The 18,286-nt window shown below is 37.8% G+C and overlaps 1 protein-coding gene across 1 annotated transcript; it reads left to right on the forward strand.

The window, feature by feature from the left end:
- Positions 1-1,806: 1,806 nt before the first annotated feature.
- LOC145802159 (uncharacterized) lies at positions 1,807-9,021 on the forward strand. Its single transcript, XM_082894826.1, has 5 exons — positions 1,807-2,321; positions 2,424-2,872; positions 3,359-3,688; positions 8,265-8,565; positions 8,961-9,021. Exons 1-5 carry the CDS (start codon positions 1,807-1,809, stop codon positions 9,019-9,021), a joined length of 1,656 nt encoding a protein of 551 aa, XP_082750952.1.
- The last annotated feature ends 9,265 nt before the right edge of the window (positions 9,022-18,286 follow it).

An 18,286-nucleotide genomic window follows, 5' to 3' on the forward strand; every position in this document is an offset into this window, starting at 1 on the left:
GTCAGACTTGTTTGTGTTGTTGATTGTTGTTTGGCGCTGTTGGTTCCACCCTTTGATTTTTAGCCAATTATAACATAATGTGATCACCCATGTAAACATTTACATTGCCCTATAACTGTTGTTATTTTCGGAATTGATTTTGCAAACATAGATGATGTGAACATTCACATTACAATACTAGATAAACTTACATTAGTAAACACTGATGTGAACATTTACATCAGTGTATAATGATGTGAATGTTCACATTACTGTCACTGTTGATTGTTGATTGTTGATTGTTGATTGTTGATATCCATAGAACCCCCAATCTTTACTCAACAATGTGATGGAATATGTTGTGAATATTCACATTGTGACATCAATGTCAGACTTGTTTGTATTGTTGGGTATTGTTTGGTGCTGTTGGTTCCACCCTTTGATTTTTAGCCAATTATAACATAATGTGATCACCCTTGTAAACATTTGCATTGCCCTATAACTGTTATTGTTTTCAGAATTGATTTTGCAAGGGATTTTTATTGATAAATCCATCTTAGAGTTCTTATAACCCATTAAGTCCACAAAGGAATATTATAACCAGATTAGTCCCATATACTTTTCTTTTTATTCCATAAAGTCCATTTTTCTAATTTTATATTTTTACCTAGACTATTATACCATTTTATATATATATATATATATATATATATGTGTTAATACATAACACATTCCCTGTGCTTTCGTGGATTCAGTTTTGGCAATTTCTATGTTTACACTTTTCATCATCATTCTAATTCAAATGGATACGTTTCTATCTTGCATACTCGTTTTGAGGCTTTGATGTGCTAGGGTTTCATTGTTGCTGTTGTAGTATGGTTTGGTGATTTTCAAGTGAAGACGACGAATTTGAAGGTCTTCGGTTCTCACATTTTCTGGAATATAACTACTTCAAAGCAGTTGTTTTCGAGTTTCTGAACGATTGTAGGATTGCATGATTAAGGTTAGTATCATTTTGGTTATGAATACATGTTCACTTTATGTTTTGATTTGTATGATAGATCAGATGCTCTGTTTTTTGATTGATATGGATCAGATGCTCTGTTTTTTCAATTATATACATCATACGTGGTCTTGTGGAGGGGAGGTCATTCAGATTATGTGACGAATGTGTAGTTCTCATTTTACTTTGATGTATCCATAATGAGGCTCTATGTGGGTGATATAATTCAAAGTATATGTATCAATATGAATGTTTACATCTTGTTAATATTATATGGAGAATGTGGATGTTCTCATTTTACTTTGATGTTTGCTTAATGAGGCTCTGTGTGAGTGATATAATTCAGAGTATATGGATCAATGTGAATGTTTACATCGTGGTCCTGTGGAGGGGAGATCATCAGATTAGTGATGAATGTGGATCTTCTACAATTCAGAGTATATGGAACAATGTGAATGTTTACATCGTGTTAATATTATGTGAAGAATGTGGATGTTTGCATTTTACTTTGATATTTGCTTAATGAGGCTCTGTGTGAGTGATATAATTAAGAGTATATGTGTCAATGTAAATGTTTACATCGTGTTAATATTATGTGAAGAATGTGGATGTTCTTACTTTATTTTGATGTTTGCTTAATGAGGCTTTGTGTAGGTGATATAATTCAGAGTATATGTATCAATGTGAATATTCACATCTTGTTAATGTGAATTATGGATTTAACACTTGAACTGTACACGTAGTCATCTAATTTTTGCACAATGTGAATTTTCATATCGGTTTGGATTACTATTGATTGTTGTATTGGTGTGTTTTTACAAGATATGGATACCTTTATGATGTTGGTGTGTACATATGGTTGCAGTACAACTGTAATAAATGTTGCTCGCGCATTGTGTTATTCGCGTTTGGTGGACTGTTTGTGTGAAACATGGGAGGAGTTATCTGCTGGTTCTATTTCATTATTCTATCGGTTACCTGGGATGAATAGGTGTGATTTGGACAGTGATGAAGAATTTCATAACATGTTACTGCTTGCTAAATCAATGGGGGTACAACATGTAGAAGTTGTTGTTGAGTTGAAAAGTGATATTGATCAGTCAAGTAGCTCGGGATTGCTGCGTGTGGGGGTTGAGGAAGAAATTGATGCACTACGGAGATTTTGCCACCATAAGGAGAAGGTGTTGTTGTCAGCCCCTTGGACAAATGGTATTACGCATGTGGGACAACGGTTTGTTAGAGGTGCACAAGAATTTCGTGATGTTTTATGTAAGTATGTCATCCAATGTGGGTTTCAGTTTACGTACGTCAAGAACGAGACAACAAGAGTTACTGCTGTGTGTGCGATGCGTGAGGAGAGAGGCTGCTCGTGGGCTATACATTGTAGAGCACAACGAGCAAATGATTTTTTCTACATCAAGAGGTTTAGTGATGTGCATAGTTGTGGTACGGATGTTCGAACATCGAAGAATCCGCGAGTTAGTTCGGATTTAGTGTCGAGTACCATATCTGAAATTGTGAGGGACAAGCCATTGACTCAACCGTGTGAGGTGGTGACTATTTTGAAGAGGGATTATGGGCTAGATGTGAGTTACCATGTTGTATGGTTGGGTGTGGAGAAAGCAAAGGCTGGTATTCATGAAGATCACTCATTATCGTTTGACCAGCTGCGGTGGTATTCGGATGCTGTGATGCGATACAATCCAGGGAGTTTTGTCAATATTGACTATGATGCAAGTAGTCAACAGTTTTGTCGTTTCTTTGTGTCATTCGCTGCGTGTATTTTTGGGTTCAATTCTTGTCGGCCTTTATTATTCCTGGATGGAATATTCCTCAACGGAAAATACAAAGGTCAGCTACTTGCAGCAACGGCGAAAGACGGAAACAATGGTTAGTATCTGTTTTAGCTGTCTATTCATGTCAATATTCACATTGAGCAACATAGTCTGGACAAATGCATGATTGAGAAATTATAAGTAATGTGAACATTGACATTAGTATGCACTGATGTGAATGTTCACATCTGTGTCTGCTAATGACAGTAATGTGAACATTCACATTATTATACACTGATGTGAATGTTCACATCAGTGTATATCAGTGTATGTTCACATCAGTATATACTAATGTCAGTTAATCCATTAATGAACAGTACTGTGAATGTTCACATTATCAATGACTCAACAATCAACAATGAATTATTAATGGTCGTTAATGTGAACGTTCACATCATTGATGTTTATGAACCTGAATCCAAAAATAACAATAGTAATAGGGCAATGTAGATATAAACAGTCGCATGACTTGTTTCGTTTATATTGTTTTCTATTCACTTTGGAATATTATGAACAGTTGTGTATTGGTGTTGTGTTGTAGGTCTGTTTCCTGTTGTATTTGCGATTGTTGATTCAGAGACCCCGACCAATTGGTCGTGGTTCTTGCATGAACTTGGGAAGGTTGTTGATGGTAAGTGTCAGATTACTTTTATTTCGGATCGTAATCTTAGTCTGTTAGAAGCTATGCCAAAGGTGTTCCCATCGGCTCATCACGGTTATTGCTTACAATACTTGAAGAGCAATTTAAGAGACCGGACGAAAGGAATTGATAATGGATACAGGGATCACCTAGTAAGTAGTTTGGATGACTGTGCTTATGAGCCAACTGTGGTAGGGTTCCATGAAAAGCTTGCAAAATTAAAAGAGGAGGGTAAACAACGAGCACATAATTTTTTCAAGGACTTGGCACCTGAGCACTGGGCAAATTCATACTTCAGGTAATAATAGTTTCCTAAAGTGTTCCATTTGTCAAGTTTAGAATGGTAGCGATGTGAATTTTCAGTTTAGAATGGTAACAATCTTTCAATTGTGTTTCATGTTCAATGTAAATGATGTGAATGCTCACATATGCTAATAATAACTGATGTCAATGATGTGAATGTTTTCATCTGTTAATTTGTCAAACAGTCATGCAATGTATTACAGATTTGAAAGTTGACACCTGTCATATTTTGTTGTTGTTAACATTCACATCTGTCTATCATTTAAGTTGACAACATAATAAACATATAATGTTCACTGCGAATGATGTTAATGTTCACATCTGTTAACGTGAATGTTTAGACCTGTTAAATTCCGTATTGTACAATGTTTGTGATATTATGCAGGGGCATCTGTAGACACCCCATTTTTTACCGTCCTCAAGACTTGGACGTCACCGTTTGAACACCCGGTGATCATCCATGTTTGTGTTCGTTTGGAGTTCCCGGAGGTCTTGGCTACGCGTCTTGCCTCAGGATCTCCGAACTCGACTGTTTAGTGTCTGGTTTTACACCAAACACTTGTGTTTTGCCTTGGAGGGGTAGGGAATACCTTGTGAGGCGTCCCCACACATCACCGGCCATGGCCAGAGGCCACCGGCTGGTGTTTTATTGCCATCGGCAATGTATATTGCCGGTCGGCATTCTTTGTTGCCGGTCGGCAGTCAATTTTGTCAAAATGGCATTTTTGAGCAGCCGACTACTGTTCATCTGCTTTTGCAGATATTTTAATACAGCTGTATGGCATTTTGTTCCCCTCCATACACGTGTATGGAGGGATGGACTTCTTGTTAGCTTACCTTGTAAGCTTTACAAGATTGGATCCTCTATAAGAGGAGCCCTCCCCTCTTGGCTTTAGGGTTAGACATTTTAGAGACAAAAAATACAGAGGAGAGCTCTGGTTCTAGGGTTAGTATAGTTGTAGCTATTCTATCTCTCTTTTTCTCTCTTGAGTGTTCTAGGTGCATTTGTTCTTAGTATTGCACACAAACACCTACCATTACACCTTCTCTTGGCTATTGAGGTTCTAAGTGATTCTTTTCAAAGTTTTGGAGCTGGTTTGGAGCTTAAGGAACTGCTGGAGCTTCATTTGTGAAGAGGGTCTTCAAGGGTAAGAAGTTTGTCCCTTTTTACCCCATTTTTGCACACTACTTTTGCCTATCTTAGAACTATTTTTGAGCTTAGTATATAATATAAAAAGTTCTATTTTTAGGCCCTCTAAATAGTTTGTTTAGAGTGTTTTGTGGTTTGGAGGTGTTTGACCCCTCTTAGGCCTTGAGAGGCCCCATTTTGTGCTATTTTGAGTGAGCTCCGGGACCTTGGTGTTTGGGCCTCCTCACCAGGATGGTGCCTTGAGGTCCTAGGGAGGAGAGGGCCACCCCCTCTCCTTGTTGTCCATGAAATGGACCATTTTTGGCCTCTTGAGGGAGCACCTAGCTAAGCTTCATGTTGACCATGCCTTGGCTTTTTTTTTGTGCTTATTATGTCATGACATGCCTCTGTTTTTTGTTGGTTTTGGTACACCACGCATGCTTAGCATACCTACCTCGTAATGCCATGTTTAGGCCTTAACATGCCTTAGGTTGTGAGCCATTGTTCTAGCATGTTTTAGGCTTAGCTTTGTGAAGCTTTTGTGCTTATTTTGCCATGTTTGAGGTCTGTCCTAGGTTGTTTGGGTCGACCTTGGCATGCTTAGTATAGCCCCTTTGCATTTTTGGTTTGTTGGCCTTAAGTGTGTGAATGTATAGCATGCATCCTTGCCTTAATTTAGTGGGTTGGGACCATTTGCCATGTTATTTCTGTCCCTTTAACATGTTTGTATGCTTGTCTTGGATGCCTCTTTGAAGCTTTGAAAGCTTGTCTTGCATGCTCCATGTTTTGGTCATTGTGCATGCTTTTGAATTTGAGCCATTAGATGCCATCTAGGTGTCCCTTGGGTGTTATTTAGGTTCGCATTAGACCTATTTTAAATCCTCTTAGCCTTGCGAGGCTTGGTTGACTTAGTCTTGGTTTAAGCCTCTTGGCTTGTCTTGGATTTTGGCTTTGTTTGCATGCTAATGTTTGTCTTGTTTAAGTTGGTTTGGCACCTCTTATAACATGATTTTCAAGGCTTATAATGCATGTCATATGCCCATGATTATTCCCTTTTAAATGTGTTTGAAAGTCGCCTTTGTTTGCTTAAGTATAGGCCCATTAGCATGTGCATGTGTGTAAGTGTGTTTGGTCCCATTTCTTAAGTTTTTGGCCACTGTTTAAGGCCTAGTTAGAGTTGCCTAATTTAGTTTAAGTCCATCCCTTTGTTTGTTGCATGTTCTCCTTGTATGTTGTAGCATATTGGTGAGTTGTTGTAGGTTTGAAATCACATGATTGAATGAAGTCACATGTTGGCTTACATGCTTGAATGCCTACATTAGCCTTGCACACTTGTTAGTTGTATTCCTCTATGCCTTGCATTTCTTGCATGCTCATTTGCATTGCCGTATTGCATACCTAGTTAACATGCTTAGGTTGCATTGCATTGGCATGCATGCTTGGCCTCTTGACTACCCATGATAGAGGTTAAGTCCCCCCTCCCCTTTGGTTTGATGGTTTGCATTACACTTAACATCAAAATGTCCACACTTGGTCCCTTGGGCCATCACGCATGAAAATGCGTGATTGATGGTCCGAGAACCAAGGAGCATGTCCTTTTGAGTCACTAACATGATAAGGGACATGATTGGTGCATATATGGCTTGAATTGCATTGCCATGCAAAGTCCTGTCCTCTGCTGCTGTCAAACAGGTTCTGCAGGCACTTTCTGCCGATCGACTTCATGGAGTACCGACCGGCAACCCATTGATGGCCGATGGATGCATTCACAGCCGGTGATCACATACCACTGCCTGTGGCCATTCTACTCAGCCGGTGGTGTCTCTCAGTATCCAGAGAAACAATTCTGAGCCTTTGGCAGCCTTCAGAGGAGTATAGCAGGGAAAACAGAGGCAGCTTGCGCATGGCAGTGCACTTCCGAGCAGGACCGAGCACGCACGCATCGAACCTTCTTCCCGAGGTGGTTTATCTGCTTTCCATAGATTGGTTAATTTGCTTAATTAATTAGGTGATTTGTAATAATTAATTAGCTTGTAGGTTAATTATCTGTAATATTTATTTGGTCCCTCCGAGCGAGGGCGAATTTGTAATAAGTGTAGGTGAGTGTGCATGTCTTTCAACCCCCACTTCTTTCTCCCTTTTACTTACCCGCTTTGATGGTTAGTAATAGGTCATGTTTAATTTAGCATACCTTATGCTATGCATGCGTGCATCATTCATCAGTATTGCATGCACCGGGCTCGGCGCATCATGCTAACTGCATTAGTATTTCAAATCTAACTTGAATACATGCTACTTGTGCATTTTCACATGCCATGTTTAGGTTAGCCGAGCCTACTCTAGTGACATTCCGTATGCGTTGCATTAAACATTAAAACATGGACTTGGATCATGCATTGATTGCTAACTAGTTTATTGTTTTGGCACGGAGTACGATGTAAGTATTTTATGCTTTAGCATACCGCATGCGTGTGAATGCTATCATGACAGCATGCTTACCATGTGGCTAGATGTTTATGTGATAAACTGTTTGAATGCCTGTGGGTGAAGGTTGGGTTGCCTGAGTTGGAATAGCTCGTTGAAATCCGTATTTTAGCCTACTTGTGAGTAGCAAATTCCAAAGTGTTTTTCAAAACAAACGATATGCAATGCTTATTTCCAAATTAGGCAATCTAGTCTATACTTGTTTGCTGTGCGCATAACATAGTAATTCTAGGCTAATAACCGGAATAAGAACACATAACGTTTTTAAAAACGGATATCACGGTTAGTAGAGGCCGATCTTCGGATCGGGCGAGAGGGGGTGCTCATAGCTGACCTTCCCCGATCGTACCCAAGTTCCCGAGCTGAGGCAACTTTGGTGATGACAAACACGTGGCCTTTGGCACCGAGTCGGGGTTTCCTAAATTCTCCCATTTTAAAATATTTAGGTGGCGACTCTGTATCTGGCAAAGCAGTCCATGTTTGGCACTTCTTTTCCAAAAATCTGTTTCTCAAAACGATTTGCCGGATTTGAACTCTTTGGTTCAGATTAAGAACCGCGACACAAATCGAGTCCGAACTGTAGCGAGGGCCCCCCACGCGGGCGCGTGTTACACATGCGTTATGGGGAGATGACATCTAATGTAGCGGAGTCATTTAATAACTGGATTAAAGAAACACATAATCTTCCTATCACTCAAATGGTGGACATAATTCGTACTCAGTTGATGCGGCAAATGTTTGCACGGCGTGACCAAGCAAACAAATGGAATTAGCTTATTTGTCCTACATTCGAAACAAGGCTTATGGATTCGTTCAATGACAGCAGGTCTTGGCAAGTTAGCAAAGCCAATGAGGATGTGTTTAAAGTTCATTCGATACCATCTGTTATAGTTAATGTTGCGAGGCGTACATGTTCTTGTTTCAAATGGCAAATCAACAGATTCCCATGTGACCATGCTGTTATTGCTATTCAGAAGAGCCGCTACAATCTCAATGATTGTGTGGAACATTACTTTCATGTAGAGAAATATCGTGCAGCCTATTCAGGTGCCATATTCCCTATACCATCAGTGGAAAAGCCGTCTTTTGATCCCACGGACTTCACTATATACCCGCCAACTGTGAAAAGACCACCCGAAAGGTTGAAAAAGAATAGGATCCCATCAAGGGGTGAGAAACTGAAGCAAATAAGGTGCGGGAGATGTGATAAGTTGGGGAGCCATAATTGGAAATCATGCAAGGCACCGATATAGAATGTACATTTTTCATTATTCAACATTGTGTTTTACATTGGATTCTTATATTCATTTTTTGAAAAAAGATTGTGTTGTGTTGGCAAACATTATGTTGCAATAAGATTACGTTGCGTTGGCAAACATAATAATGCATTAGTATTTGATCTGTGTTTTATTTTTAATTTTTTTTAAGGTACCAATTTGACATTTATGTTGTTGTGTTTTGGATGAATACATGATGTTAACATTCAGACTTGTATAATATAATCACATTATGTGAATAATTGCACATGGGTTGAACTTTTAAACATTTCTGTGGTGTGAATATTCGCATTCTTGTTACCGTTAATAGCTTCAAAGTAGATGACATAAACGTTTACATCAATGTAACCATTCACATCATCAACTCATAAGATGTGGATTTTCATGACATCGTTGCTGCCATTCAAATAATCAGAAGTTATGATGTGAATATTTACATCATCAAATTATTAGATGTGAATATTGGCTTGTGCTAAGAAATATCATATTCACACATGTCATATTGTGTTACATTAACACTTTAAGCAATATTCACATCTATGTAATATGGCTTTAAAACATAAGAAAGTGTATGATCATTCTGTGATGTGAAAATTCACATCATGTCATGTGTCAAAAAAAAAGAAAAGAAAATACAATCTCAATGTGCATGACCAACACAAAATAGGCCTCAAAATACATATACATATATTGACTGAAAAATATCTGTACAAGCAGTGATATAGACTTGATTTACAAGTAAGCTAGTCTGATGCAATATGTAAAATCTATTGACACTAAATTGTCTTAAATGTGGATAACAGATTTGGGTAATAGTGATAGGTGGACACCCCCCACCTATAGGTTTTCGCATTGCACTGTCTTTCTGTGATTTAGAAAAAGGTGTACTAATAAGTCTCTTATTTGACACCATTCAAAGCGATCTAGGCTGGCAACAATTTCTTCACGGTATACATGCGCCCTCATGATGTAACAAACTGTAGGCCCGCAATCCACCCTAAAAATGCAAACTTCTTGTTAGATTTTGAAATTTAGGTAGGTAATGGCTGTGGAACATGTGTACAAATTGATTTTAGGCTTACGAATCTGATGCTTGTTGAGGACATATATCTACTGATATGATTGGTTGCGAAGTATTTTGGCTTGATAATTTCGTCCATAATGGTGATGATGGTCCGATGTTGCACACCAAAGCCTCGATGTAGTCCCTCTGCCAACAATGAAATTTCAAATTAGGCACCAACCAACATAGTGCATAGGTCCAAGTTCAAATATTACACATCATGATAAGTATTATATGTGTCAGCCACTTACTACTATTTGTGCTTTGTCAATAAATGGGTCATGTATACTGGGTCTTGGGCGTAGCGAGTTATAATGCCTCCATACATTGTCTTTCACGTCGTACACAACAATCGTCCAATGGAAGTTATCGTGTATTGGAAAGGTTAAGAATCTCTGGCCTTGATACTCCTTGATATGTACATCAATCAATTTATTTCTCTTGTGGGGGGGTACTCTTGCATGATTTTCTGCACACAAAGGGCATACAATAATGTACCAAGTATTTAAATCAATGTTTGATGTGAATGATTTGAATGTTCACATCTGCTAATGGTGAGTAATGTGAATGATGTGAATGTTCATATTCGTTAATGTGAGTGATGTGAATGTTCACATATGTTAATGATTAGTGATGTGAATGTTCACATTTGTTAATGATGAGTGATGTGAATGTTCACATCTGCTAATGATGAGTGATGTGAATGATGTGAATGTTCACATATGTTAATGATTAGTGATGTGAATGTTCACATATGTTAATAATTAGTGATGTGAATGATGTGAATGTTCACATCAGCTAATGGTGAGTGATGTGAATGATATGAATGTTTACATCTATTAATTTGTAAAACAGTCATGCAATGTATTACAAATGTGAAAGTTCACACCTGTCATATAATGCTGAGATGAACATTGACATCTATTGAACATGCAAATCAAATACTGTTCATGTGAACATTCTCATCAACATGAAACATAAACAAACCAAAAGTCTAGTGGTTACCAAACATGTGCTTGTAAAGATGAATGCTGAATCCTCCAAACTTGGGTTGACTAGCCCTTGTAGTTCAAGTAGAATTTCACCATATGCATCTATCACCTGCAGAAACAAAAGCGTGGCAGTACATTATTTGCAGTGTCTTTACAGTGTGTGTGTGTGTGTGTGTGTGTGTGTGTGTGTGTTTTGTACACATTTACGATTGACATACGTTGTTGGTTATTGATTCTTCCTTGATGATGTGTATGATGTCATCAAAATACACATCTTTAGTCTTTGAGTCCCCTCGCCACACTAGCAACCTGTGCATTGTGATTACAGAAAACGTTAATGTCAACATTGCACATTTATGAAATGATCTAATCTAGTAAGTATGTATGTGAACTTAACATGAGCCAAAAAAAAAAAAATCAGTTAGGGATATGTAAGATCACTTATTCATCACCGCCTTTCTTGTGCAAATTTTAGACCTTTTGCTTGTTGAGTTTGCTCATGTTGGCCCAAACCTTCAGTTTGTTGTTCAAGATTAACTTCTTGTACTTTGTTGGGTGCTTTTTTTGTGGATGCTTGTCTAAATCTTGTGCAATTTGGACTGCATGGGATTGCTCTGCAGCTCCCTCTTTCCTTTTCTTTTGACCAGGCAAGTTGGGATATTCAAACTCATCCAACCGGTGCTCTTTCCTTACCTTCTGTTTGATGTGCTTTACCCTCGATGGTGGGCTGATAATGTGTTCCAATGCTGCAGTGGGATGCTTCTTAAGACTGTCATGAGCCTTTTGTGCTTCAACTTGAGTGATAATGTGAACGGACTGATCGTCAAAAAGGTCTTGAAGAATTGTTTTTTCACATTCCAAGTTGATGACCAACTTTGTCAACCGCTAAATTTTTGTATCTTTCCACTCCATACAATTCTTGATATTCATGTCCATATTGGATGGGCCCGATTGGTCAAATAGTTTGGCTTCAAGGGCAGTAATCACCCTTGTCCTCAACTCCCAAGATTCTTCCAACTGTTTGTATTTCGCTTCCCATTGTCGTACGAGACTCCAAGCTTTTTGGTTTTCTTTTATAAGTACATCCACAATGTCTGGCGCACTTGGTTGTGCTATGATGATACGTCTCTCAGCATTGGGGGTGTTAAAGCTGGGGTTGATGTCATGTCCAACATCATTTAGGTCCATTGCATCGCCAGAAAATCCATTGTTGTTGTCATTGCGTTGACTATCTTTGCTTTCATCATCATTGCTTTCATCTTGCTTTGCTGGTGCACTCGATAAAACCTCAGGTTTGGGCTCCACATTCAATTTTGTATGATGATACATCTTCGCTTCAGTTGGGGATGCCATTAGCTCGCCGCCATATACCTGCAGTTGGAGACATTATGTTAGTTAGATAGTTCCCTGTCTCACTATGTGAATGGGCATAATATTTTTTGTTGTAGTTCTACCTCATTTAAACCAAGCTTAGCCAAAGATATGGACTTCATGTTGGTATGTAAGGCTGTGAGGTCCCACTTCACACATCGCGGAATGGCATTGGGGTTGCGGGGTTGTAAGATTGTTGTATACTCACACAACCAGTACTGAAACAAATAACAAATATCAATAATGTGAATGTTGACATCAAATAACACTGATGTGAATGTTTACATCAGTGGCCTTTAATGTGAATGTTCACATCAATTAACACTGATGAGAATGTTTACACTAGTGGCCAGTAATGTGAATGTTTACATCAATTAGCACTGATATGAATGTTTACACCAGTGGCTAATAATGTGTGTTTATACATTACTGAACAGTAATGTGAATGTTTACATTATTGATGTCAACTTCCACACCATTGCCTAGTAATGTAAATGTTCACATCAGTAATGTGAATGTTCCAAATTTGTTTTGGTGCTACCATCATATCAATCTACATTGATGTGAATGTTTACACCAGTGTCTACTAATGTGTGTTTGTACATTACTAAACAGTAATGTGAATGTTTACATCACTGATGTCAACTTCCACACCATTGCCCAGTAATGTGAATGTTCCACATTTGTTTTGGTGTAAACATTCATCAATCTACACTGATGTGAATGTTTACACTAGTGTCTACTAATGTGTGTTTGTACATTACTGAACAGTAATGTGAATGTTTACATCACTGATGTCAACTTCCACACCATTGACCAGCAATGTGAACATTCACATCAGAGTAGGCAGACCCCGTAAATGTTCATATTAAACATAGAATAAGTTTTATGAGTTTTACCATTAACAACATCACACATTCAGTGACTCATCATGGTTTTCCACAGTTTTGGCCCACTGAACCCATCAACGTTGCCCAGATGCTCTCAGCCTAGTCATACTCGATCATGTTGTCTAATGGGTCTATGTATGAGTAAAAAGCCCATCTTATTGTTTTTCCGAACGTAGAGAAGAATAGCTTGACGCATGCATACATGCAAACTAATTTTGTGACCTCCTCATTGTCTTGTTTCTTTGTGCCCTTTAATGCTTCGCTCAGAATTTCTCGTATTTTGGCAGCACTTAAGCGACTAACATCCTTGCACATTCGGTGTATGATGCTGGCCGTTGGTTTTGCACCATAAGAGAGGTCCATCGACTTGGTGCCGTAGTCCACCTCAAAAATCAGTGATACATCACTTCTAAAAATCTGGATGCTTTTATCCCCGATGTAAAACCTCCCACTAGATGGCTTGAATGTCTGCACTATACGTACAATGACATCATCGTATTTCATGCAGTGGTTGAGGTCGACTTCATTACTGATCAAGCAATCAAATAAGGGCCAAAACGGTGTTTTTCTAAGGCACTTCAATTGACCACTTGTAAATTTTGTATCCTTTAATAGTTTCACCAATCCATATATTTGACCGGTAGTTAACCTTTTTCATGTTCACTTATTGAGGACCAGCTGTTTGATCAGGTTTGGCTTTGGCACGGGATTCCCATCTCTTTCGTTTGCCATCAAATCTAACGGGAAGACTTGTTTGTTCAAATAAGAACATATAATTGGCTGAAAAACATATGATGGAACTAACAGCACCAAACAACATTCAACAATCAGCAGTGACAGTAATGTGAACATTCACATCATTATACACTGATGTGAATGTTCACATCAGTGTCTACTAATGTCAGTATATCCAGTATTGTAATGTGAATGGTCACATCATTTATGTTTACAAAATCAATTCTGAAAACAACAACAGTTATAGGGCAATGTAAATATTTACATGGGTGATCACATTATGTTATAATTGGCTAAAAATCAAAGGGTGGAACCAACAGCACCAAATAACACCCAACAACACAAACAAGTCTGACATTGATGTCACAATGTGAATATTTACATCATATTCCATCACATTGTTGAGTGAAGATTGGGGATTCTATGAACATCAACAATCAACAATCAACAGTGACAGTAATGTGAACATTCACATCATTATACCTTGATGTGAATGTTCACATCAGTGTCTACTAATGTAAGTTTATTCAGTATTGTAATGTGAATGTTCACATCATCTATGTTTGCAAAACGGGCTTTTTTTTGATAAATCCTATTTGTAACTGCTTTATTCCATAAAATCCAAACTATTTTTCAATATTCCTTTAGGTCCATTTATTGTAAAAAGACGAAATAACCCTCCTCCACCTCTCATACGTGTAATCGATTCTGTAAAACCCATTCCCATTCCAACTATTCAATCCACAAAATTTTAAAAACAAAAACTGAACGTCGACTCCGGATTCACATCGCCTCACCGCAACCCTAGATTCACATCGTCTCACCATCGTCGTCATTGTCCACCGTCCACCGTCGACCCTAGATTCTTGTTCATCTCACCGCTGCGAAGGTTCACATCGGAAGGAGGGTGCTTCGTCGTTCGAAAATTTCTGTCGTTGGATTGAGTTTATTTTATCCACTGAGTGTAGTCCATACCCACCCACCATGAGGAACAAAAGTAAGCAATACCATTCCACCTTCTGTTTTTCAATCATAATGTGATCACCAATGTATACATTTACATTGCCCTTATAATTGTTGTTGTTTTCGGAATTGAATTTGTAAACATAGATGATGTGAACATTCACAATACTGTTCATTACTGGATAAACTTACATTAGTAGACACTGATGTGAACATTCGCATCAGTGTATAATGATGTGAATGTTTACATTACTGTCACTGTTGATATTGTTGGTTGTTGATGTCCATAGAACCCCCAATCTTCACTCAACAATATGATGGAATATGATGTAAATATTCACATTGTGACATCAATGTCAAACTTGTTTGTGTTGTTGGGTGTTGTTTGGTGCTGTTGGTTCCACCCTTTGATTTTTAGCCAATTATAACATAATGTGATCACCCATGTAAACATTTACATTGCCTTATAACTGTTGTTGTTTTCGGAATTGATTTTGCAAACATAGATGATATGAACATTCACATTACAATACTGCATAAACTTACATTAGGAGACACTGATGTGAACATTCACATCAGTGTATAATGATGTGAATGTTCACATTATTGTCACTGCTGATTGTTGAATGTTGTTTGGTGCTGTTGGTTCCATCCTCTGTTTTTCAGCCAATTATATTTTCTTATTTGAACAAACAGGTCTTCCCCGTAGATTTGATGGCAAACGAAAGAGATGGGAATCCCGTGCCAAAGCCAAACCTGATCAAACAGCTGGTCCTCAAGAAGTGAACATAAAAAAGGTTAACTACCGGTCAAATATAACCGGATTGGTGAAACTATTAAAGGATACAAATTTACAAGTGGTCAATTGAAGTGCCTTAGAAAAACACCGTTTTGGCCCTTATTTGATTGCTTGATCAGTAATGAAGTCGACCTCAACCACTGCATGAAATACGATGATGTCATTGTACGTATAGTGCAAACATTCAAGCCATCTAGTGGGAGATTTTACATCGGGGATAAGAGCATCCAGATTTTCAGAAGCGATGTATCACTGATTTTTGGGGTGGACTACGGCACCAAGTCGATGGACCTCTCTTATGGTGCAAAACCAACGATCGGCATCATACACCAAATGTACAAGGATATTAGTCGGTTAAGTGCTGCCAAAATACGAGAAATTCTGAGCAAAGTATTAAAGGGCGCAAAGAAACAAGACAGTGAGGAGGTTGCAAGATTAGTTTGCATGTATGCATGCGTCAAGCTGTTCTTCTCTACGTCCGGAGAAACAATAGGATGGGCTTTCTACTCATACATGGACCCATTAGACAACATGATCGAGTATGACTGGGCTGAGAGCATCCGGGCAACGCTGATGGGTTCAGTGGGCCAAAACTGTGGAAAACCATGACGAGTCACCGGATGTGTGATGTTGTTAATGGTAAAATTCATAAAACTTATTCTATGTTTAATATGAACATTTACGGGGTCTGCCCACTCTGATGTGAATGTTCACATTGCTGGGCAATGGTGTGAAAGTTGACATCAATGATGTAAACATTCACATTACTGTTCAGTAATGTACAAACACACATTAGTAGACATTGGTGTAAACATTCACATCAGTGTAGATTGATGAATGTTTACACCAAAACAAATGTGGAATATTCACATTACTGAAGTGAATGTTCACATTACTGGGCAATGGTGTGGAAGTTGACATCAGTGATGTAAACATTCACATTACTGTTCAATAATGTACAAACACACATTAGTAGACACTGGTGTAAACATTTACATCAGTGTAGATTGATGTGATGGTAGCACCAAAACAAATTTGGAACATTCACATTACTGATGTGAACATTTACATTACTAGGCAATGGTGTGAAAGTTGGCATCAATAATGTGAATATTCACATTACTGTTCAGTAATGTATAAACACACATTATTAGCCACTGGTGTAAACATTCACATCAGTGTTAATTGATGTAAACATTCACATTACTAGCCACTAGTGTAAACATTCTCATCAGTGTTAATTGATGTGGACATTCACATTAAAGGCCACTGATGTAAACATTCACATCAGTGTTATTTGATGTCAACATTCACATTACTGATATTTGTTATTTGTTTCAGTACTGGTTATGTGAGCATACAACAATCTTACAACCCCGCAACCCCAATGCCATTTCGTGATGTGTGAAGTGGGACCTCACAGCCTGACATACCAACATGAAGTCCATATTTTTGGCTAAGCTTGGTTTAAATGAGGTAGAATTACAACCAAAAATATTGTGCCCATTCACATAGTGAGACAAGGAACTATCTAACTACAACAACAACAATGAAACCCTAGCACATCAAAGCCTCAAAACGAGCATACAAGATAGAAACGTATCCATTTGAATTAGAATGATGATGAAAAGCGTAAACATAGAAACTGCCAAAACTGAATCTACGAAATCATAGGGAACGTGTTATGTATTAACACAATATATATATATATATATATATATATATATATATATATATATATATATATATATAAGGGCATAATAGTCCGGGTAAAAATATAAAATTAGAAAAATGGACTTTATGGAATAAAAAGAAAAGTATATGGAACTAATCAGGTTATAATATTCCTTTGTGGACTTAATGGGTTATAACAACTCTAAGATGGATTTATCAATAAAAATCTCTTTTTTCTTTTTTCCTCTTCATCTTTTTTCTCTCTATATCTCAAAATTCTTATAATTATTGAATTACTAAAAATCTCGTGATATAATAATTTCAAGATAGAATAACATAGATTTAAATGTTTTAAGGCAGAGTGGAAAAAAAAAAATGGAAACAAAGAATCTCACTCCACATAAAAGAGAATATAAAAAAAAAAAAAATGTACACTATGTTATATATTTGTATATTTGTAGAATTTTTGTCTAATAAATTTGTTTTTGGTTGGAGGGGAAGAAGATGATCGTACCTAATAAATTTGTTTTGGTGGGAGAGGCAGAAGATCATGACATTTGATGTAGGTCGAAAAGTACCACATTGAGGCCACTGAAGTTACATTTTTAGTCTTTCAATATTGTTTATTTAGTAGAGATGATGTGTTTTGTGCATTTGTACAGATTTGGCAGGTAACATGCAAATTTAATTAAAAAGAGCGCGAAAACAGATTCTCCGAGCGAGAAGCGAAAAATTCGAGCCAGTCAGACCACCGCACGTGCGGCCTACCACCGCTCCAATGGCCCACATAGGCGCTCGAGCGGCCCACCTAGGGACGCGTGCGTGAAATTTTTAGTCTATTTTGCTGAGAATAAAAGGAAGAAAATGAGGCTAACTTAGGTTTCGAAATTAATTCAAAGGAAAGGGAGGCTAGGGTTCTAAAGAGGTGATTTTCTCCTAAAGCTTGAAGGACACTTTCATGGGGTTTCCTCCGCATCTTCTTCCTCTTCCCACTCCTTCATGAGTGGCTAGTTTTCTTTTCTAGGGTTTGATGAAACCCTAGCCATGTAATAGGATTTTTCATGAGCTTTAATTATGAATTGGTTTGAATCAATGTATGGATGATTTAGAAGTTTTTAATAATTGTTTCTTTCATTTCTTCAAGTATTT

This window comes from Camellia sinensis, chromosome 11 (genome assembly GCF_055761805.1).
Source record: "Camellia sinensis isolate YWXY chromosome 11, ASM5576180v1, whole genome shotgun sequence".
NCBI classification, from domain to species: domain Eukaryota; kingdom Viridiplantae; phylum Streptophyta; class Magnoliopsida; order Ericales; family Theaceae; genus Camellia; species Camellia sinensis.